At 34.9% G+C, this 21,808-nt stretch overlaps 4 protein-coding genes across 6 annotated transcripts in view; 3 read left to right on the top strand and 1 right to left on the bottom strand.

The window, feature by feature from the left end:
- LOC116289305 (AP-1 complex subunit gamma-1) overlaps positions 1 to 6,392 on the bottom strand; it is a 34,851-nt gene extending 28,459 nt beyond the window's left edge. For both annotated transcript variants that reach the window (XM_031696196.2, XM_031696195.2), the window contains exons 1-4: positions 6,266 to 6,392; positions 1,153 to 1,503; positions 607 to 663; positions 382 to 466 (exon numbers count right to left, since the gene is read on the bottom strand). In XM_031696196.2, coding sequence (XP_031552056.2) covers positions 382 to 466; positions 607 to 663; positions 1,153 to 1,478 — 468 coding nt within the window. In that variant the 5' untranslated portion in view covers positions 1,479 to 1,503; positions 6,266 to 6,392. The remainder of the gene's footprint in view (positions 1 to 381; positions 467 to 606; positions 664 to 1,152; positions 1,504 to 6,265) is intronic.
- A 407-nt stretch (positions 6,393 to 6,799) lies between these two features.
- LOC116289313 (uncharacterized) lies at positions 6,800 to 8,507 on the top strand. Its single transcript, XM_031696201.2, has 3 exons — positions 6,800 to 6,946; positions 7,666 to 7,797; positions 7,946 to 8,507. Exons 1-3 carry the CDS (start codon positions 6,803 to 6,805, stop codon positions 8,036 to 8,038), a joined length of 369 nt encoding a protein of 122 aa, XP_031552061.1. The 5' UTR covers positions 6,800 to 6,802; the 3' UTR covers positions 8,039 to 8,507.
- Positions 8,508 to 10,945: 2,438 nt separating this feature from the next.
- LOC148909407 (uncharacterized) lies at positions 10,946 to 14,547 on the top strand. 2 transcript variants are annotated; one of them, XM_089033774.1, is made up of 5 exons: positions 10,946 to 11,076; positions 11,912 to 11,951; positions 12,959 to 13,017; positions 13,756 to 13,851; positions 14,076 to 14,537. In XM_089033774.1, the coding sequence occupies exons 1-5, from the start codon at positions 11,044 to 11,046 to the stop codon at positions 14,145 to 14,147; spliced, it is 300 nt and encodes a 99-aa protein (XP_088889900.1). In that variant the 5' UTR covers positions 10,946 to 11,043; the 3' UTR covers positions 14,148 to 14,537. The 2 variants fall into 2 exon arrangements, with proteins under 2 accessions (XP_088889900.1, XP_088889899.1); XM_089033773.1 differs by lacking the exons at positions 10,946 to 11,076; positions 11,912 to 11,951 and adding an exon at positions 12,678 to 12,810 and having other exon boundaries at positions 14,076 to 14,547.
- Positions 14,548 to 14,857: 310 nt separating this feature from the next.
- LOC116289298 (uncharacterized) lies at positions 14,858 to 21,772 on the top strand. Its single transcript, XM_089033776.1, has 8 exons — positions 14,858 to 14,939; positions 15,441 to 16,257; positions 16,485 to 16,557; positions 17,339 to 17,419; positions 18,326 to 18,355; positions 18,612 to 18,817; positions 19,919 to 20,010; positions 21,003 to 21,772. Exons 2-8 carry the CDS (start codon positions 16,213 to 16,215, stop codon positions 21,088 to 21,090), a joined length of 615 nt encoding a protein of 204 aa, XP_088889902.1. The 5' UTR covers positions 14,858 to 14,939; positions 15,441 to 16,212; the 3' UTR covers positions 21,091 to 21,772.
- Positions 21,773 to 21,808: the final 36 nt, after the last annotated feature.

The raw sequence follows: 21,808 nt of genomic DNA on the forward strand, positions 1-21,808 counted from the left end.
ATACCAGTCAGTTCTAGACAAATTTTTGACCCCACCAAACTCCCATTTGGCGATGTTTCTCCATTTATAACAGTTCAGTCCGGTAGTTTAATCACAGCCTTGGCAAAACTTGCGTTCCCAAAACTTAACCGCACCTATGAGATGAATGGCTGCTTTGGTGGTGAAAATGATATACTATTCCTATGAGAGTCAAAAGACAAAGAAATGGTGGCCATGTAGTATTAACAAAAAAAAGGTAGTTGGGGATGACGTAACAATAATTAATCTTTGACCCTGAATGGGCTTTGAGTCGATTGTCCATGATGCCCAAGGCCAAATGGCATATTGACTTGGAGTTAACTTATATAATATTGAATTTTCATCACAGAAAAGGAATATTACCTTTTTACGAATATATGAATTAGTAGACTTAATAAGTTTTTCAATTTCACCCGCCAAATCCCTGCTCATTTCTTGCGAACAAATGCTGAAATTGTAATAAGTGATTGAATAAAGGTTAGAAACAAAAAAAAAAAACAAAAAAAAAAAAAAAAAAGAAAGAAAGAAAGAAAGAAAAATATAGAAACTTATATAAATCTACAGTAATAATATTTTGTAATAACTTACGTTCCAAGTGCGCAGAGTGCCAGTCCGACAACAAACTGGTTGGTATGGTTCATATCACTAGTATATAATAATAGGTATAATAAGCAATAAGTATAATAATGTCATATTATAAAGTAGTACAATAATAAGTCATTATTATCATCGTCATTATGACATAAATAATAATAGTTTATTTATTTATATAGTGCTATTTCCAAAATTTTGGCCAATAGCGCTTTCCAAACAAGAAATTTCACTGCCTTTCAATATTGCAAAATTAAATAAAATGTCTAACAATTTACAATTAAAACTAAGCTATAAACTATAAAATGGACTAAAATATAATTGATAATTTGGTGTAAATATCTATTATTACATAAATAATGGAATAAATAAACAAAGAGAGAACTGGGGTGGTTTTCACTCAACCCTTTTGGAAAAAAAGCACAAAAAAGCTGGCTTTATTCTTGCCAAAACCATGAATATCAAATTAGAATTGAATGTCTTTGGTTTGGTGAAGGTAGCAAGACCAGAGAACCATGTAAAAAGCATTGTATTTCCACTCACTTTTTCATGGAGTTTGTTACAAGTAAATGAACATCCTGTCTCTCATCCAAGAGCAACATAGCACCAAGATACCCTATTCGTTTGTCAGTAAACTTGGGTGATGCTATCAACTTCAGACACTCAAGCTGGCCAAAATGAGCAGGGTAGCCTAACATGTGAATATACAATAATTTGGCAACACTGCGGCAGCGAAAGTCATTGTCTTCCTCACGGAATGCGTCTCTGATAGAAGCACATTCCTTGGAGATGACTGCTCTCTCATCAGCTGCTGTTCTTGCTGCTCTGATGGTGCGGATGAGATCCCTTAACTTCAAAGGTGCCGGCATGATGAACTAGTGCCAGGGTTCACCCCTTGAAATAAAAAATATAAATTATTCATAAACATATCAAAATCAAAGTAAATAAAAAATAATTGCAGGGACAGAGTACAAACACTATAAGTGTGTAACATAAATACCACTAAATACTGCTAAATAAGCCTTTTCATAGTTTAAGAATCGATTCCACTGCGCATGCGATTTTATCCCGAAATTCTCACCTTCTTTTGTCTAAACCTTCTTTTGTTCTTAATTAAACAAAAGAAGGTGAGAAATTTGGGATAAAATCGCATGCGCAGTGGAATCGATTCTTAAACTATGAAAAGGCTTATTATGCTAATCCTATTGTTTTCTATTGTTTAATTAGCGCTATTTACTACTAAATAGTGCAAAGTGTTGCACACTTTTAGTGTTTGTACTCTATTAGTTGAGTGTGCTAAGCAGGCTACATATAGTTTCCACTTATTAACCAACCTTTTGTATAATAAAATGCTTCAAATCATAAAGCTTGGCATAGGGTATGATGGTCAAACCAAATAATGTTTGTATAATCTCGTGAACGCTAAAATAAACCATCCATTTAAGAACACTGTTACAGTATGACAACTGGCTCTACGACCTAATTTTCATTTTACATTTACAGTAGCATTGGTTTCACGACATGTCTTTAAGTTTACTGAAATCAACTAGAATTTAGAAATTGATTTTTGTGGAGGAATAAAACCAGGAAAATTAACTTGAAGAAAATCCAAGAAGCTAAGAAGAGAACAAACAAGCATCTCTACTCACGAATTAAAGTCAAGTCACCCGAGAGTCAAGTCACCCGGAGTTGTGGTCAAGTCAACCGGAGTCGTGGTCAAGTCGCCTGGAGTCGTGGTCAAGTTGCCCGCAATGTATGGTCAAGTCGCCCGGAGTTTTTTACTTAAGGGAATTGTCAAACCAGTAACACATAACTTATTTAGCAGTAGTAAAGCTTTATAAAACATTTGTAAGGCATTTTAGACTAGTTTTTCAATTATTACGACGTACGGCCCCCATCAAACAAAGATCCAGTTTGTCATGATCAACTCATAAAATATTTGTAGGAAATTTCAGTTGGATCATACAGAGTGTGTTAATATAGGGCAGCATTTGTATATTTTCCTTATCACAAACGTAATAATTATTGAATATATTTTCAAAATAATACTGTTTAAGCTTGTATTGGTTTTGAAACAGAATTTCAATTAAACAAAACAGTTTGCCATATAATGTTACGGTAATATTAATAAAGTGATTCTGAAAATGTCAAATATTTGATTACAGATGGAGATATGGTGTTAAATGTTCCAGTTTTCTGAGCCAAAACCAGTATTAAACCAATATTTTAAACAATGTTAAGCACTTTTAGTTTATAAAACAATAACCAATGTTTACTAAAGTAGTCTGTATAATATTTTGATTGTCACTATACTATATGTGTCAAAATGAACATCAGGGATGAAAAGAGCACCTCGATATTAGGGGGATGGTTGAGTTTTATCTCATAACAAGCGAAACAGGAAACATGGCATTAAGTATAAAATCAAATATTTTATAAGGATTTGTATGATAAAATATGCTGGATGAAAAAGCTTTGTCATCCAGCACATTTTCCCATACAAATAATTATAAAATATCCCATTTCATATTTAATGCCATTTCTCCTACTTATATAATCAACATTATGAGCTGACACTTTGCCCTCTCACTAATGTTGAGCTGCACTTTTCATTTCTAAAGTTCGTTTTCACACAGCTGCTGGTTTTAAGACACCTAAGGTCATGTGACCTGTTAGTGCAAGTCGTCTATTGGTTTGAGTTTTGGGATGTGTCAAATTTTAGAAAATGCAATTTTCAAATACATTTTTAATGAAGAAAACTAGCTATAATAACGGTACTAAAGGATAAGCTGTCCTCATAATGGCGAATGTTGATCATCATTCACATGTCAGATAAAATCTGTAGAAGTCAAATCACCGGACAGCAAAAATGGGGGATAAAAAAGCAATGAGCCGTATAGACTTTATGAAATAAGTAATTCTAGTTTTAAGAAGAGATGTGGAGCACAGGGCTTAAAATAATGGCTAGTCAATAGACAATGTCTGACCAAATTTAGAACTTGTCTTCTCAAATCTTTACCTTGCCGATCATTTTGACCAGTGATGTTTTGCTAGAAACAGTTCGGAATTCACCTTTTCGACGCTTGCCATCATGGGGTATAAATTGTTTTAGATTGTGTTATGGTCACCAAAAAGGTCAGACATTGTTCTCGAATTTCCGTACAAATGTACTGACACTAAATGAACTATTTACTTGGTTAATGTTTATGTTAGTTCTCTAAATACAAGTAAATGATCACTTTTCTAGCTTGATTGAAGCTTTTCTTACTGCTGTTAAGATAGCTAACTAAAGAAATCTACCTAAATTTTCTCTTTAAAGTCAGTGAATTTGTATGGAAATCCGAGAATGATGTCCAAATTTTTTGGTGACTATAACACAATCCAAGGTAGCGCCGAAAAGGTGAATTTGCATGACCAAGCTAAAAATAATTTTGTTGGTCATCGTGACCAATGCTTGGCTGGCTGTTATTTTATGCTCTGAAGCATAATATCGAAGATGATATTATTGTACTGCTTCTATAAATATTCAAAAAAGGTGCTTTACAACAAAATATGAAATAAATGCTTCACAAAACAAATACCATATATACATGTAAATTGCAAAACAAATTAAAAACTCTTAATTTAGAAATTGATGTACAAATATAAATGAACTAATAGCAGCAATATCTGGTCTTTTACACATAGATACTTAATATTATTGTTCATAATGTACAGTACATACTGTGTTAATATAGGGCAGCATTTGCATATTTTTACTTATCAAGGTGTAATTTTTGAACATATTTTCATAATAATACTGTTTCAGCTTGGATTGGTTTTGAAACAGAATTTCAATTAAACAAAACAGTTTGCCATATAATGTCACAGTAATATTAAAGTGCCTATCACCCTTCTGACAATATTCACAGTATTGATTCTACATGAGGTAAGATGTTGAATAACCAGAAAAAAATTCCATAGTTTGAATGCGGCTTCTTGAAGTTATAAAGGTTTTTCCACGCCATATGCTAATTCTGTGAGGTATGAGGAGGTATTTATAGTTATTTGTTGTTCCTTGTAATTCCAAACACCGGCTTCTATGTGAAAACTAACTTGCAATAATTTCTATAAGAGCAATGGGGAAAACAATGACGTATTTCAAATTTAATTTATCTGTGCCAGTAATGTTTTGTATATTAAATGATTACTCCTCATACGTCACAACATTAGCATATGGCATGGAAAAACCTTTATAACTTCAAGAAGCCGCACTGGAACTATAATTTTTTTTTTGATTATTCAACATCTTACCTTATGTAGAAGCAATACTGTAAATATTGTCAGAAGGGTGATAGGCACTTTAATGAAGTGATTCTGAAAATATCAAATATTTGATTACAGATGGAGATATCGTGTTAAATGTTCAAGTTTTTCTGAGCCAAAACCAGTATTAAACCAATATTTTAAGCAATGTTAAGCATTTTTTTATCCTAAAACAAAAATCAAGTTATGAATTTTTCAAGTGTGACGTCACTTGTATGAAAAAGCAACTTCCTGGTCCACGACAAAAAGCAGTTCTCTATAAAGATTTTTATTTTTGCTTCATTAATATGATTTGTTGTCAAAAGTTACAATTATTTCCAGTGGAGGTTAAATCATTGAATTTATTTTTCTGATTATTTTAGCATTTTTTATGAGCAGTTGGACCCAAAAATACATCACAGCTTAAAAGCTCATATCTCTTTAAAGATGCACTCAAAAGGCAACCTTTTTTGAAACAGTTGAGATATTTATTTAAAAAATCGTTAAAAATTGAGGTTATGAATAGTATAGGAAATAGTTTAGATACCAGCTATTTAGACTGCTGGCATATATAAAGAATAATCCATCTCACAACTGCCAAAAGAACAACATCTATATTATGACTAGAAAATACTTGAGACACGTCTAATAATCCTTATAAGATTGATTCGGCGAGCCTCTTTAAATAAAATGAAGCCATTAGGAACTCAATCTGAGACAGAATATTATATTTTACGAAGCAAGGAGTTAAAAATAAGAGATTTTTGATAGGAAAACTGAGATATAAATAGTGAGTGAATGAATAAGTTGACGGCAGATACAGCATGGTACCAAGTATTCATTTATTCGGTACATTTGTCTTAGGAATTATTTCCACCTCATAAACACCTTAATTTTCCCCACTTTATATCCTAAAAGGACGATATTTGCACATAGTAATACAGAATATTCGATAACTATGAGAGTTCAACAATTAATGAGCAATAATGGTTTAAATTTTGAGACATTTAGGAAGAAATGTGCAGAATTTTGAAGTTTAAAAGTTAGCAAAGATTTGTACAAGGCTTTTGAAAACATAAAGTTACATATGTAAAAGGAGATGCATGTTTAGTAGGATGAGTAGGAATATATTTTTAATCTTCGAAGGCTTTTATATAATGAGTATGAATAGTAATTATAAATAAAAGCGAAGAAAATCAAAGAAACTTGAATGAATATTGAGGACAATTTTGTACGCCGTCTCGAAGCCCACTCCAACTAACGACCAACTTCCACCCTCCCTTTAAGCTTGAAATACTTCTCTTCGCTATTAAAAAAACCCACCAGCATCAATGAGAATGTGCCTACTATGTATCAAAGAGGGAAAAGTTACCTGATAGAGATTATTTCAGGGTGAAACAGCCTTGTAAAGAAGGGTTATAACTCCCCTTTTCCACGTTTCAAATATTACTCAAGATAAATCGAATGTGCGGAAACGCCACTGAGCATGCGCGACCGGCGCGGACTACAACCAAAAATCCCGGATGAGATGATGACGTTTAACACAGGAAGCCCAAGGTCCTTTTCTATTTTGTACATAATTCGTATATCATGAGAATTTTTTTTAATAATTAAAGTATTTGACTCACCAATAAAAACATTGTTTTTTCTGTTGATATACGTTTAAGGGATTTTTAGGTCCATAAAAAAGCTTTTAAAAACCATCCGATTGGCTCCATATCGCGTATATAGCGAGACTTATGTTTCCTCTGTCATTTTTGGGAATCTTAGCATTTTATGAGACGCTTTTATTCATCCTAACATTATTAAGGTTGATAAACTTTAAATTGGAAAACTCGTACCCAGGCTGTCTTTTACCCATATGCGCCCACTGTGTCTACTTTACAGCGGTATATACCATTAGAGTAAAATGGCGCCTGGTCGAAAACGTGATCGAAGGAAAGGAAAAGAAGGGAATGGCAGTTTTTCGCTCAATGCAAAGTCTGCAGTCATTAAAGGGAGTAGTGGTTCGAACACGAAGAAAGCAAAGGATAAGGCTGTCCCCAAAGGAAAGGTTTGTCATGTTTAATTCCACATCTTTCTACCAATAAAAATCTCTCGTTCCAGCTGATATTGACTTTGATGCCATCAAAAGCAGTGTTTTTCGATCCTATGTACTTTTTATCAACTCCCCACATTTCTCCCCACTGTCTTGATCTTTGATCCCTATCCTGCGTGCAGCCGGACTTTTTTCTCGTATAGTTAACAGTTAACAGTTAGTTAGTTCGGCTGCACGCAGGATATTGATCCCTAAATGTCTCCAAATTTGGATCCCTTGTCGCGTCATGATGATTATTACTTTGTCTTTAGTAATGCAACATTTAATTGGACTCGAAACACAATAAAATGCCAAACTGTCGAACATCAAATCCAAACATCAATACACGTATTAACCATAAGGGCAGTTAACAGGCACATGGTTAGACACACCACTTCATGGTAGAGTTTGTCTTGTCTTCTATTGTAATTCTATTGTTTCTAATGTACTAATCCTAAAACAGTCTCAAATTGCACTACAACGACAACTAAAAGTCAAATTAAAAGTACACTAAAAATGGCATGTGGTTGAAAGGGTTAAGTGACTCTGGTTTCTCCCCCTTTGCTGTCCCGGTGTGACTTTAGGCATTTTGGCTTATTGCAGAAGTTGGAAAATGCTTTCTAAATGACATCAAAATTTCTACATGACGTGATAGATCTAGATGCCAATATACCAAAACATGTTTTATTTTGTAGTTGAAGGATCAAACTACAAAATGGATAGAAGATGTCAACAAAAGCTTTAATGAGCTACAGCCCAAATTAGCAGAAGATCATGCACTTGAAAAAATAGCTGGTCAAAGAGAACCAAAAACATGTCAAAAGAAGGTCAGTATCAAACCTCAACTCTGAAGCCTGGTGCAACTTGAACCCAGATTGATTGGTGAGAGGCGTCATGCACATAAGTAGCACACACCAAATGTGCTTTCCTTAGGTTTAACCTTGTCTATTTCTCTATTCTATCTTATGTTACCAGGAACAAAGAATGCAAAGCCTGAAATCCGACATTACAGATGAAGAAGTATCTAACACAATAACAAATATGGCAAATCTTTTAGAACAGACTTGATGAAACTGCTATTCAGCAGTGATACACCACAGGAAATCTCATAATGTTCATCCTTTCACACGTCACCATGAAATGTTTTCAAAAACAGGCATACTTCCAGACCTTGGAGCATTAATAGACCTCTTCGGCTTGGGGTAATGTTTTCCCATTCCAGACCATGTGTCATTCCCTTGAGAATAAGATTCTTTGTTTGAGCTGTATCCATATTCATGTGTCTTCTCATGTGCAACCGAGCGCAAACCTTAAACAAAGAAATGATACTCTAGGGAATGACATGTGGCCTGAAATGGGAAAACATTAAGTCAGAGCTGAAGAGGTCTATTCTACCAGGGGTGGTAAGGAGATTTTGCATCAAATGTAATTAAGAATGACACATGAAGACTGACAGTTAAACATGATTTTACACTAACATTATAGTAAAATATTCAACATTTTAACAATTTTCTGAGATAAAATATGAATATTTTGATCTGTTATTGCGTTACCTTTAATGACAATGAGGACAATGTAGCATTGTGTGACTTTGAAATTACATTGAGCAAGCAATTACTTTACATTAATAATTATTCAATATATGTTTTTATTGAATCTCAGTTCTCATGAGAGTAAAATTTTATTGTTTCGCCCTCTGAATCGTACTGCATTAGGAATACCTTGCAAGGAGTCTAGAGAGTATTCATTTGTTATCAGGGAGGGGAGGATGGTGGGATTCATTGCACTGTCTTTTTGGTGCAGTGGCATACCCAAAACCCATGCTGCTCTTGGTCAGCACCAATAAATGAAAGCTAGTGAAAGCAACCATTTTTTTACACATCGTATTGGGGAAAAAAAGACTTCAACTTCCATTTTGAGATAAACAGACCAAAAATCGGCTGCAGGCAGAGCTTCTCTTTTCTCATTGCTAACCAAGACAGACTTGGGCTCTGGGTACTAGATTGTCTTTGGTGTCTCTTTTGATGGTTTTCACAGCCGCCATGTTGGATGAATTTAACAAAAGATTTTTCATTAGTCTCTTTTGTTATATCATCCAACATGGCCGCCGTGTCTTTTGTTCTTTCATTTTCCAGGGAATGATCGAAAACCAGCAATTGAGTGATCAAGGCATTTCATGAAGGGTGGGGTGGGTGGGGCTTGATTAATGAATCTTCCAGGTTCTCTCACTCTACTCTTGCAGTCAAAGTAACAAAGCTTTCTTCCTGTTCTCTCCTGTCACTTCCACACGATTAGTAATAAATTGGAGAAACGCTGCACAGTATTTTACATTGTAGAGACGATATTATACTGTTATGTCTTTACTGTTCAGTTAATAAGCACCATTAGACGAAATCCACTTGAGCATAATATTTTCCCATTTCAGACCACGTGAGGTGTCAGCATTTTGGTAGTGGGAGTAAAATGACGCCATCCTGCAAACGGCCTATTCATTGCTACAGGCATCAACATAACAGAAGCACTTATTCCTTCAGGAATTTTGTTCCTTTTCATTAACATTTGACTTGCACGTCTCGTCCTGTTTGTGCTTATCATATCACATCACAAGAAACTCGCTTGACCACAGCTAATCAGCTATTCTTATACTTGTTCGTGTATTGTCTACTCTTATCCAGTGTTGTTAGTGAACAACCTCATTAGGCTAAACAGTCTGGGTAACAATGGGACGCGATATAACAAGCTGGAGTGCTGTTCTTACAACGTCCTGTTTGTCCATGGTTCTTTTTTGTGTTGTTATTTTGAGATCAGAATATCGATACAATGATTTACACGAACGATGTTCAAATTGGAGACGTGATAAATCACGTCTTCCTGTTTCTCAACTTCGTTTTGGAGACACAGGGAACCCGGCAGCAAAAGGGTACCACACGTTAGGGAAAATTAAATGCTTTAGATAAAATTCATGCCATAGGGAGCCCAATGTAGATAGAAAGAAGAGAACTAGCTAAAAACTAGTGTGAGCTGCGTCGGTGTTTCTAATGAAACAGTAATGATAAAAAGGTAAATTATACACCGTAAGTAAGTAAGCAAGCAAGTTTATTTCATCTTTTCACGGTGTATAATTTACCTTTTTATCATTAATGTAGATAGAAGTTAATTAGAGGTAAAAAATAAAATCTGGAAAAGTGTTATTAATATAATTTTGCATTTGAAGCCAAGATAGTGACTTCTAAAGCATGAATAAATAAAAACTAGTCGCTGAAGTTTGATAAATGTTCTTGTAACTAAGAGGGATTATATCAAGGGAAATTCTTGTACTCATCTGTTATAACCACAGTTTTCAAAGACGTTATTCTTGCCCTTTAATGGGTGTCACTCTTTTAGCCTGCGTCACATCCGGATTTTTCTTCGTAACGAAGAAAATTCCGGATGTGACGCAGGCTATCGCTCTATAAGCCTTTTCATAGTTTAAGAATCGATTCCACTGCGCATGCGATTTTATCCCGAATTTCTCACCTTCTTTTGTCTAAGCCTTCTTTTGTTCTTAATTAAACAAAAGAAGGTGAGAAATTCGGGATAAAATCGCATGCGCAGTGGAATCGATTCTTAAACTATGAAAAGGCTTATTGACCATACCGAGGATGAGGGAAAAACTGGGTCCAGTTGGCATTGCAGTGCATTGTGGACTGTTTTAGGGGATGAGATAGACGCCATCTTGGAAATATGTTCCAAGTGCCCTTAAACAGCCCCAAATTGCACTGCAATACCAATTGGACTCAGTTTTTCACTCAAAACCTGGGAATAGCTATAATCCTGTCGTAGGAAATTTCAAATTCTTGTCATACCACAGGTATCCCATCATACAAGTTTCATCCTTACAACATCATTTACAATCTACAAATCGCAGAATAAACAAAGTTTGACTAACAAAGAAAAACTGTCAAGAAAGAAAAACACTTGACAATTACTGTGAAAATTACTCTGTTGATAACGAAGACAGCAAAACTTTTAAGGACGTTCTTTCAGCGTTGACATTTTTTCTCTGTGTGGTGTTCTTGAAGTCGTTAAGAAGAATGAGTGGCGAAGCTGAAATATCGTCAAACATGGTAAGAAAATTCACTGATATTTATACATATTTAATTTTAGTTAACTTCTTTAGCAAACTACAACCCATTTATCGACCTACTTGGCAACCAAATTTGAATTAAAGTGAACTCAGCAGAGTTTGAAGATATAATATCTCAGTCCTAAAGACGTGTCTAATCCAAATGATTACGATGTTAGAAAAGAGTGTTGAAAAATTAACTATTTTTCTCGACCCTTTCTCGCTTCTCGAGCATGTTTTATCGAGAGTTTATTATTGTCAACATTCAAGTATTTATAAACATACCCATGCAGATATAAACAATAATATTTTTCTTAAATTCTCAAAAGATTTACTAATTTAAAATAAATATCTCTAAGATTATCTAAAAAATGAGCTTAGGTTTATTCTATCTCTTGCAATTTATACTTAATTAGATTTAATTTGCAACTTAAACATTTCCCGATTACGAACAACGAAATCGTATGTTGTCTAGAGTGTTGCTGTTCGCTTAGAAATTTCGATATTTTAAAGGACTCTTATTGTTTTCTTTTTATTTCTTTTCTACTTCTTTCTCCTCTCTTATATTTTTTTAAAAACGAGAAAAATCTAACACATGGCCCGGAAGTGCACCAGAGAGGTTTTACTTCACGTGCACGTGAATGGAATGCTATAACACTGAAATGGCTTCCCGGTGTTCACGTGCGATTATCCATCAAATATACGGCTACGGTACGGTGCAAGTTTAAAATTCGTGTTTTCCCCCTCAAACTTGTAATGAAAATTTTCTCTATATTCAAATCATCTAAATGGCTAAAAACTTGAATTTAATTCTTGGAAATTTTTGTTGTTTGCAGGGCTGCTTCGAACAGTTTGCGGGTTTTCTTTCGAATGGTGGTAAGTACAGTTTTCGATAATTTCTCTCGTCTAGCTGTGAAAAGATTGAATTCACACAAAAAAATGAGTTTCTTTAACCGTCTTGCAGAATATTATTCTGTGGATTTGAGGTAAGATGGAAAGGAAGAAAGAAAGAAAGAAAGAAAGAAAGAAAGAAAGAAAGGAAGGAAGAAAGAAAGAAAGAAAGAAAGAAAGAAAGAAATAAAAAAGAAAAAGAAAGAAAGAAAGAAAGAAAATTATAAATAGTTTACAAAGCTAAATTAGCAGTAGAATCTACGAAAATGTCGTCTTATTCGTCATGAAATTTCAGAATCTCGCTGAACTTGTACTTGAATTTTTGACGTTTCTTTTCACAATGAATTTTAGGAGTCGTGCTAAATTCGCGTATAAGCAGCCTAGCCATTTTAAGAGGGCTATCGAAGTCTGAATTTCTGATAGAAAAAGAATTAAACTAATTGATCTGAAGTGTGAACCCAAATGACAGTTAAAATGATTATAATTTATTTTTATTGTAATTTTACTTTGCCATTCAAATGTTAAGTGGATATACTGTAAACGATAAAACATTAAGTCACATCAATGAATACTCTAGTTTTTGCTTTTAAATCATTAGTTTGGTTTTTCTTTTTGCTTCGTTTTTAACTACAATTAACATTAGATTTTTGAGTAATTAGTACATATAAAACTAAAAATATATTGAAACGGCCTTTTCTAGGTCAACTAACCGTTAATCTTAAGTTAATCAGTTAAGCTAATTTAAAATTACAAGCTAAAAGGATGACTTCATATACATCGAAGGCAAATGCAAAGGAATTAAGAAAGGGGAAGCGGGAAAATCCTAGACGTCGATATTCGTTCCGTAAGAAGCTGAATTTATTCATTTACTGGCTCCCGGGAACCCAAATCTACCACTACAATTTAAAATTACTGTTATTATATCTTGCTGCCTGAGCGTGCATAAAATACTCCAGAAATTGTTCTCTGAATTCAACATAATCTTATTTCAGTCGCTTTGAGGAAAGATGGATTGCGTCGACGGAGCGAAAGCGCCCATGCTTTTATTAAGGTAAGATGTTTTTATATCGCTCGTTTGAGCAACGCAAATTTTACATCAAGAAAGAAACCAATTCCGCACGGTTAACTGTTTGAGACATCGCGGTATCAGTCAAGTAGGCAACACCCGATACGGTTTGATTTTTAACAATTTATATTTGCGATATTTGATTTTAATTTGTGAGTTAAGATTAAACAGCTCACAAATTAGCTGACAGAGAATCGATAAAATGAAAGACTGATTTTTTAAATATATATATAAATATATTTTAAATACTATTTCCTTCCTTCCTGAAAGTCAATATTTTTATTTATATTATTTACCACAAAGCGAGTGGAACATGTTTCAGCGAATAACGAGCATTCAACATTTACTCCAATATTTTATATATTTTTCAAAATCTAGCTACAGTGTTAATTAATTTGTTATTATTTTTATCAAACGATAACTGGCTTTACTGTTTATTGATCGAATTTGAACTCTTTTATCATATCATCGGCAAAACTAAACCCCTTTTATGCAAGATGTATTTTTTTCACATATGCAAATAGACCGCACTGATACATTGTCGAATCTTGTACGCTTGCATTCAAAGTTCTTAGCGAACTCTCTCATCACGTCCGCCATTTTTAAGTACTTTAATCTAAAGTCTAGTTCCTTTTAAAAGAAACGCGCTTTGATCAGCTCTTAAGCAGTTGCAAATCCCCATTTCATTTCATTTTATTTCTTCATCTTTATTTATATTCGAAGGATGACGAGAAATATTGGTATCGCTGTGCTATGGAATGTAACATGGAGGAAATCAAACGCTTACTTCAAAGGGATTCTAGTCTCCGTTCAAAAAAGGTACTTGCTACAACTGTTGACATTAGGCTCTGTTTGAGTATATTTAGTGGTTCGTTCGCATCTTAGTTTTTCAAGAGAAAATTCTTTCTAGAAATGGCTGACAATTTTTAATTTATTGTTGAGTTTGTTTGAGATGAAAACTGAATATAGTTTTTTCTTCTTCCTTCCTTCCTTCCTTCCTTCCTTCCTTTTATTCGATTCCAATATCTTCCAACCTCGCATAGGACATGGTGATGGTAAGTACTAAATTACATTTTTACTCATTCATGAAAACGTTTACATTTAACGACTCTTGACTCTCTTAAATTATTTACCAGTTCAAATACTTGAGCTTATAAATTCTTGGAATCCTGACAGTGTTCTCATTATGTTGTATGTTCTCTTGCTGCATGTTTAACCACACTGGTTTTATCGGCGATACAATCAAACACACAGGGGGTAAGTAAAGAATGCATATCATCTCTACCACGACTTGGAGATAAATTTCAGTAAGGATTTTTAGTACGAAGCACTAACCCTTGAGATCGATTCTGATTGAAATGATACTTTTAGTCCATACTTTCGTAAATCTGCACACGACGCTAGAAAAAACCTACGACAACAATAATGATGATGATCATAGGTTCTTATAAAATGCATGGAGCAAAGTGTATATGCTTCTTACAATATAACTTTAAAAAGCCTATACAAATGTAACTAAACTATACAAATAAATAGGATAAATGTATCATATTTTCGGAGCTTTGCGTAACCCAAAACTTAAACTCAAAATTTATTTCAATTTTAATTGAGTACGTTTGGCTTCCATCCAATTCTTACTTTCTAATTTTTATTTTATTTTCTTATCTTTTCGCAAATCTTGCTGAAATCCTCATCCTGGTTCGTTTCCTGCTTATAAACGGTATCGTAGTTTGTAAGTGAAAGTTACAAAAAATTTCTTCCGAATTAAATGATGATGATAGAAAGAATATTCATTTGTATTCTGTGTTGTGTTACTGTAGACAGCGCTTCACTGGGCCGCCAAAAAAGGGCACAGAGAAATGGTGGAGTTTCTAGCAAGTACTGGAATGGACGTCAATCTCAAAACGGTAAAACCTAGCTGCTATATATTTACTTTTTCTAGCTTTTATTCTTGGTTTTACGATAGAACCACAGTAAAAACACCCGGAGTAGAAACAGTGTTAAGGCAAATAAACAAAAGAAAAAGTAGGAAATCAAGTAGAAATGCGTACAAACAAAAAACAAAAACTACTTACTAGAATTCTTCGATTGCAAGTTACGTCATCGCGGCCTCTCGGGGAGCGTTGGTGCCAGTTTTAACGGCACTACAATGGCTTTTGTCTTTTAACTCCCTTGGGAATGCTTGCAACACATCGATAGCAAGTTTGTGAACGGTGTAAACAAGAAAATTTAAGTTGTATAAGTAAAAATGAAAACAATATAGGCAAATGGTATATAATCCTAATGATCAAAGCGCACACGGAGTTGTCCTGCAGTTGCGCATGACATTACTTTCTCTTAAAAACTACTAACCTTTTACTTTCTTTCATTATATATTCTCGATATCCTTTGTCATCTCCTCATTGAAGAAAGTAAGTATGTATACAGTGATAAGCAAATTATGATAATGTAGACTAAGGCCCTGGGTAAACGAGGAAACAAGTTTCCAGAAACATGTTTCCCGCGCGCATGTTCCCCGATGATTCCAAGTTTAGCCACATGCGAAACATTGCTACGTGCAACAAATTTTGCTTCCAAGACGCAAAAATGTTTCTGCTGTGCGGCAGAAAAATTTCATGCTTTCAAGACACATGGAAACGATGTTTCGCAATGTTTCCTCGTTTAGCCACGAAAGTCAACATTCTAAAAGTTCGTTACTTGAAAATGCGCATACGCTAACCGATATTAAGCAAACATGTTTCCCGTGTTGCCACCTTTGGAAACATTTTGTTTCCTTTTTTAGCCAGGGCCTAATATAAGCATATAAATCAGTAAACCTGGGGTACATGAGGCGCTTATCATTTAAATCAATACAGGGAAACTTTGACTCGCGTCTTAACCGGAAAAAAACCCTGAAACACTCGACTCGAGGGTTGAAGGAGTGGTAAAAATAAAATGGGATAAAGATGATATGCAAATGTCGATTGCTCTGCTACACCTATCGTTCAAAACTTCAATAGTCTTGAGTAACCAAATCTGTAAATATCTTTGTGCTGCTAAACGAAACACTTTATCTAGCCATCTTTATTTCTGGGACTCTCGCTACGCGCCACGAGCCTCATATTAAGTAGCACTTAAAGTTATAAAGTTTACTCGTAAGTCGACTTAACTAGAGCACTCTTTAATTTCTTTTTCTTTTTCATGTGTTGTCAACCATTCACAATGATTAAACGACAAATAAAGGGGGTAAGTAAGAAATAGTCATCCCACAAAATAATGCAGCAATATTTCCGGTCCATGCAAACTGACGCTCGCAAAAAAATAAATGTTCTCAACAATATAGGTCTGTGTTGTTTTGGACCTGGAAGTCGTTTTTTTCTATGACCATTTTCAAGAAAGTTTAGTTTATTAAACTGGGTTATAAGTTCATTAGTATCAATGTTTTGACATCGTATATTTATCCATATTTTCAGGGGTACACGGCACTACATTTCGCCGTTATTCAAGGCCACGAGGAAGTTATTTCAATTCTTATTGAAGATTATGGTAAGATAAAATATAAATGAATATGAATATTTCCTGAGCAATGTTATTCATTGACTAATTCTGTTATGAATTTAAGGGGGAAAAACGCACTTGTTTTCATTTTTCAGTTGCAGCTTATGAATACATTAATGAATACATTAATACATAAATGAATACATTATCTCTGTGAGTGACGTAAAAGCCACTAAAATTCAAAAGCTCATGCACTTCTGAAAAAAATTTTCGCTTAGAAAATCGTAATTTACTTCCCCAGTTCGTAGGCAACTAGTTTTAGAAGACTAAAAAATCTCATTTTCTCGGCCATTTTTTAACTGTATAGCTTGAAAAAGAAAACACACGTTTTGGTACTTCTTGACTTGAAGCTCACAAAGTTGGTACAAAACTCAAGTAAGATGAATAAATTATCTCTGTGAGTGACGTTGAAGCCAGTAAAATGTTTCAAAAGTTCAAGAGATAAATTGATTTTTTTCTCTTAGAAAATCGGAATCTTCTTCTTCAATTCATAGGCAACTAGTTTTAGAAAACTAAATTCTAATTTTCTGAGGCGTTTTCGAATTATTTTGAGAAAGAAAACACACGTTTTGGCACTTTTAACTTCAAGCCCACCAAGTCGGTTCAAAACTCATGTAAGATGAATAAACTATCTCTGTGAGTGACGTTGAAGCCAGTAAAATGTTTCAAAACTCGCTCAAATGTAAAATTTCTTAAAATGTGAAAATTTTACATTTTGGTTCTAAAACTTAAATACTTAACATAATTTTTCTCCCATTTTCACCAACAGGCGCTGATATCAATATACGGGATAACAGTGGAAGAAAACCAAGACATTACTTGAGGGAAGACACGTCACTGTGGATCCAAAGTAGGGCAGATTTTTTAAAAATCCACGCCTCATTTTCAATATTTCCAAAGATATATGAGGAATATGACGATACAATACTGGGCTACTTTTCTGTGAATAGAGAATTTAAAATTGATTAAAATTTAATTAAAGCTGATCTATAATGCTTTGCAGTGGTAAATCTTAAATTATTTTTAACATTATTCACCACCTAGTTTGAGGTGCAAATTCACCAAATATAACCTCTTTACCTTCGTTGTTTGTTGTCCCATTACAGACCATGTGATGCAACTCTTGGGAGTTGATTCTTTCATGTGTAAATATTTTAACATGTTCGTCATAAAAGAACAATTCTCAGGGGAATGACACGTGGTCTGAAATGGGGAATTCTATTCACTGAAGTGAAATCACCTCTCGACCAATGAATATCGTCTCAGAATCACTTATCGCTCGACCAATGACAGCGCACGAATTAAAGTATAAAATTATACTAAAAATATGTGAACCTAAAAGGTTTTTATGATGCGAATTTACATGAGTAAATTGCTTTTTATTTGGCAATAAGACAAGATATATCTTGTTCCGTCCCAATCGATCGTGACGTTGTGCGAAACTATAAAATGTATTTGATAAATAAATTGATATTCTTAAGTAATGGGATATAATTAACGATATAGAGGATCAGTTTTCAACACGAGAAAATAAACTTAATATCTTCAAGCCAACGTGCAATTTCCTGATCATTGTATAGACACATTCACACACAAAGACTTGTGAAAGCATTGGAAAAGACGTAATGGATATCTTCACTAGTGAGGATATGGAAAATATGACATTGAGGTCCCGGATGTAGTTCGTATGAAAAATACGATTGGCGTATTTCATTCCCAATAAGACACTAATGTATATATATATTTTTTTAATCAGGGATGCTTGGGAAAGATTCAAAACCTGCAGGTGAGGACATACACTACATACTTTAATTGTATATAAATCGCGTTAACCGAAATTAACCATTTTCGCAGTTAAGATTTCAAAAATGGTTGTAGATCATGATAAGTGCTTTTCACTTTGAAAATCTGGATTTACTAATTAACTAATCTCGTACCCAGGGCCTTTATTTCTTACCACATGCTCGACGAAATGCGCAGTAAGAAATGGGTCTGGGTACTAGATTTCTAATTATTATTTTTTAATTACGCTTTTGACGCAGTCAATGTCAGCGATGAAGATGGGGCCATTGCAAAGAGCCTGGAGACTATTGGTTCATTATTACTTCCGATAACGTCACTTTCGATGGATTCCTTGAGTACATCATTAGGCTCAGGTCTCGATAAGATTGGCTCAGATAGTGATCCGCTCACCACGAATGATAATAATAACGAAAACGACAACACTCCAATACAGAAAGGGAGATCAGTAAGTTGCTATATATCGTTGTCAATTCCAAGTATGAGAGAAAAATTGGGTTGAGTTGGCATCGAAGTGCATTGTGGGGCTCATTAATAATCCATGAGCTCATCGACCAACCAGGGTTTCTTATTTGTACCACGTGCAGTAGTTTGAAACCCCCATCAAATACGACCGCATCCATTTCAAAGTACTCGAACTTTGAAATAAAAACAAACATTACAAAAAGAGTATAAGATTTTGAAACCCCAATAGAATACAGCAACTCGTATTTGAAACATTACTTCAATGCCAACTCCACCCAGTTTTTTCCTTAAACTCGGAATGGCTCATAGATCCATTGATCGTGTTGACCCCTTGCATTATATACCAATTTTGGGGTCAAAACTATGAAAGATACTATTCCTTTAAAGGAAATTTTTGCTTTTGTTTTGGCCCCAAGATTGGGAATTAACGGGAAGGCGTCTATTGGGGCGGCAGGCCTTTATCGTTTTCTTGAAGTAAACCCTGTTGCTTGTTGACTAGAGAACTGAATGTGAGTTAACCTAACCTGTTCATGTTACTATTCTTGACGTTACTAGTGCTGTTACTGTTGCAACGACTGCTGTCGATGCTGCTGCTGTAGTTATTGGCGCATCGTTTTATCTGTAGTCACTAGAGCTTGTTGTTATTGTCGTAGCTTGTCGTCGTTCTTGTATTGCTGCTGTTATTACTCGTTATTTCTATTGATGCTCGTAGCTGTAGCTATTGTGCCCAATTGTTTAAAAGTAAGGGACTGGTCATGGAGTAAGAGGGAGGGGGATGGGTTAAACTGGTTCTGAAGGAGCTTTTCAATGCTTGCCCAGTATAAAACGAGGTCGAAAGAGTGATGGCCCTTTTAGCTTTCCCAGTTTCCATGCAGGAAATGCAAATGCACACTACTAATGTACAGTTTTATACAGCCCACCCCCTTTTAAGAAGTTAAAAATTGTTGACCCACCTCCCCATGTTTACCTCCCTCCTCCTTCCTTTAAGAGCTCTTTTGCTTTATAACTTTGCTCTTGTATCACGTACCACGCATTTGAGCATATAAATATGTTAACTTGCGCAATATCTATCGTTACTTTGCAGTCATCTTTCGTGAAGTTTTGCCACAGCTTTAAAGGAATAACGAAAAAAGACAAAAGTACGAACCTTGAAATCCCTGACGACGGCACACCGAGGTACGTACGCTAAAACGCTGCTCAAGGCCTGATTATCCAGTTATGTAATGTTGTTTGTTTTGATGTGTAATTCTTGGGTGCATGCTACGTCATAGCCACCATGTTGGTTGACGATTAAAAATAAGCATTCTTCATTAGCAGCTCTCTCTTGTAACATCAACCAAAATGGCGGCTGTTTCATTGTTATTTATATCTCGAGGGATTTTGAGTCACAGGGTTGCACAGACTCCTTAGATCATGTGCATGTTACGTCATAACCACCATCTTGGTTGACGATAATAAAGAATTCCTCATTAGCTTCTCTTGTTAGATCAACCAATATGGCGGCTGTTTCATTGTTATTTATATCTCAAGGGATTTTGATTTATGTGGTTGCACCCTAAAGATTAAAAAAATAAGACAAAAGAAGATTTCCCCCTTCACTTTCCTTGAATCTTTTTCTTACTCCACAGTTGTTTCAAAAGCTTTTTCTGGTTTGCAATCATTCCCAAGAGAATGAAATAACAAAAGACATGGTGGCCATGTTGGATGATATAACAAAAGAGACTAATGACAAATCTTTTGTTAAATTCATCCAACATGGTGACTGTGAAAACCATCAATAATCAGAAAACTAAGACATGGCAGCCATGTTGGTGACATTAACAGAGGATACAAATTAAATACCACCAATATGGCGGCGATGACGTAAATTCCAAACGAAAAAAAGATGGTGTAAAGTCTCCCCATAAGAATGTAAACGTAAGGCTACAAAGTTGGTTGACTTAATAAGAGTGATATCATAAGGTTAACGATATAAGATTTGGATTACCCACCAATTGGTTTACTGACATGGCCTTTAGTTCTGTTTGATTTCTCAGTATTCTCTCTCTCTTTAATGCTATGTCATCTGTTTATGTCTAATTTAACTGGACCTACTGTCTGTCTACCCAAAGGGGCGTTTCCAACCCCTGCTCCTTTCTTTCAAAGGCTATTAACAAGTATCTTTGCAGGTACTACCGAACTGGACGCGCCAAATCAGCACCGGATATCAAACACGTTATTGACTGGAAACCAAGGATCCTTCTCTTGCCACAATGATGACGTCATAGGTTTAACCATAGACCAGTCTCTATTACCTCGCACCACCAGACTGGCTAACGCACCTGGGATTCCACTTGTCAGACAGTTATTGAACACGAATTTACAAAGGGTCGGTAATAAGCCTGAAGCGAGATGACGTTTTACCCCCGACTCTATACCATAATAGTTTTTAAAATTCATTCATGTTAAAATTTTTGATTCCTTAGAGAATACAGGAATAGTCATAATTAAAGAACAAAAGCAGTGTGAAAAGGATTATGGTCTAGAGACGGGGGTAAAACGTCATCTCGCTTCAGGCTTATTCACCCTTCTCACGGTAGCGAGCCTGCCCAGTGAACCTGGTTTTCATGTATTTCACGTACATTTCTTTACAAAAAGTCCACAAAAAGATTTGGACTCAAAAATTCATATCTTCCTCAGTTTGCATAAGAGCAATCTCTACGAAACATAGCAATTTTATTATTATCAATGTGAAAATTTTGATCGTAAACTCAATATCACTGGTTCTCTAGCGGGTGCCTGTGCTTTTTGATGTGTGTTTTTCTGGTTTCACGCTAAAAGACTGGGTCGATTTGGCATTGCAGGGCATTGTGGGGCTGCCTTAGGACATAATTCCAAAATGGCGTCTATTTCGTCCCCTAATATAGAAAATCTCATTAAAGAATGTATATTTTTCTGACAGTTGTCTGACTAGTTACTAGTTTATACCCCCAAA

This window comes from Actinia tenebrosa, unplaced genomic scaffold (genome assembly GCF_029948245.1).
Source record: "Actinia tenebrosa isolate PJP-AT-01 unplaced genomic scaffold, QUT_ActTen_1.0 PGA_scaffold2__45_contigs__length_23673736, whole genome shotgun sequence".
In the NCBI taxonomy this organism is placed as follows: domain Eukaryota; kingdom Metazoa; phylum Cnidaria; class Anthozoa; order Actiniaria; family Actiniidae; genus Actinia; species Actinia tenebrosa.

Excerpts from the sequence above, each read along its gene's own strand:
- LOC116289313 (XM_031696201.2), top strand. The coding sequence starts at position 6,803 with ATGGCGCCTGGTCGAAAACGTGATCGAAGGAAAGGAAAAGAAGGGAAT. Across the intron at positions 6,947-7,665 it reads AGGCTGTCCCCAAAGGAAAG|TTGAAGGATCAAACTACAAA; the intron begins GTTTGTCATGTT and ends TTTATTTTGTAG. Across the intron at positions 7,798-7,945 it reads CAAAAACATGTCAAAAGAAG|GAACAAAGAATGCAAAGCCT; the intron begins GTCAGTATCAAA and ends TTATGTTACCAG.
- LOC148909407 (XM_089033773.1), top strand. The coding sequence starts at position 12,729 with ATGACTTCATATACATCGAAGGCAAATGCAAAGGAATTAAGAAAGGGG. Across the intron at positions 12,811-12,958 it reads TAGACGTCGATATTCGTTCC|TCGCTTTGAGGAAAGATGGA; the intron begins GTAAGAAGCTGA and ends ATCTTATTTCAG. Across the intron at positions 13,018-13,755 it reads GCGCCCATGCTTTTATTAAG|GATGACGAGAAATATTGGTA; the intron begins GTAAGATGTTTT and ends TTATATTCGAAG.
- LOC116289298 (XM_089033776.1), top strand. The coding sequence starts at position 16,213 with ATGTGTTGTCAACCATTCACAATGATTAAACGACAAATAAAGGGG. Across the intron at positions 16,258-16,484 it reads TTAAACGACAAATAAAGGGG|GGGTACACGGCACTACATTT; the intron begins GTAAGTAAGAAA and ends CCATATTTTCAG. Across the intron at positions 20,011-21,002 it reads CCTGACGACGGCACACCGAG|GTACTACCGAACTGGACGCG; the intron begins GTACGTACGCTA and ends GTATCTTTGCAG.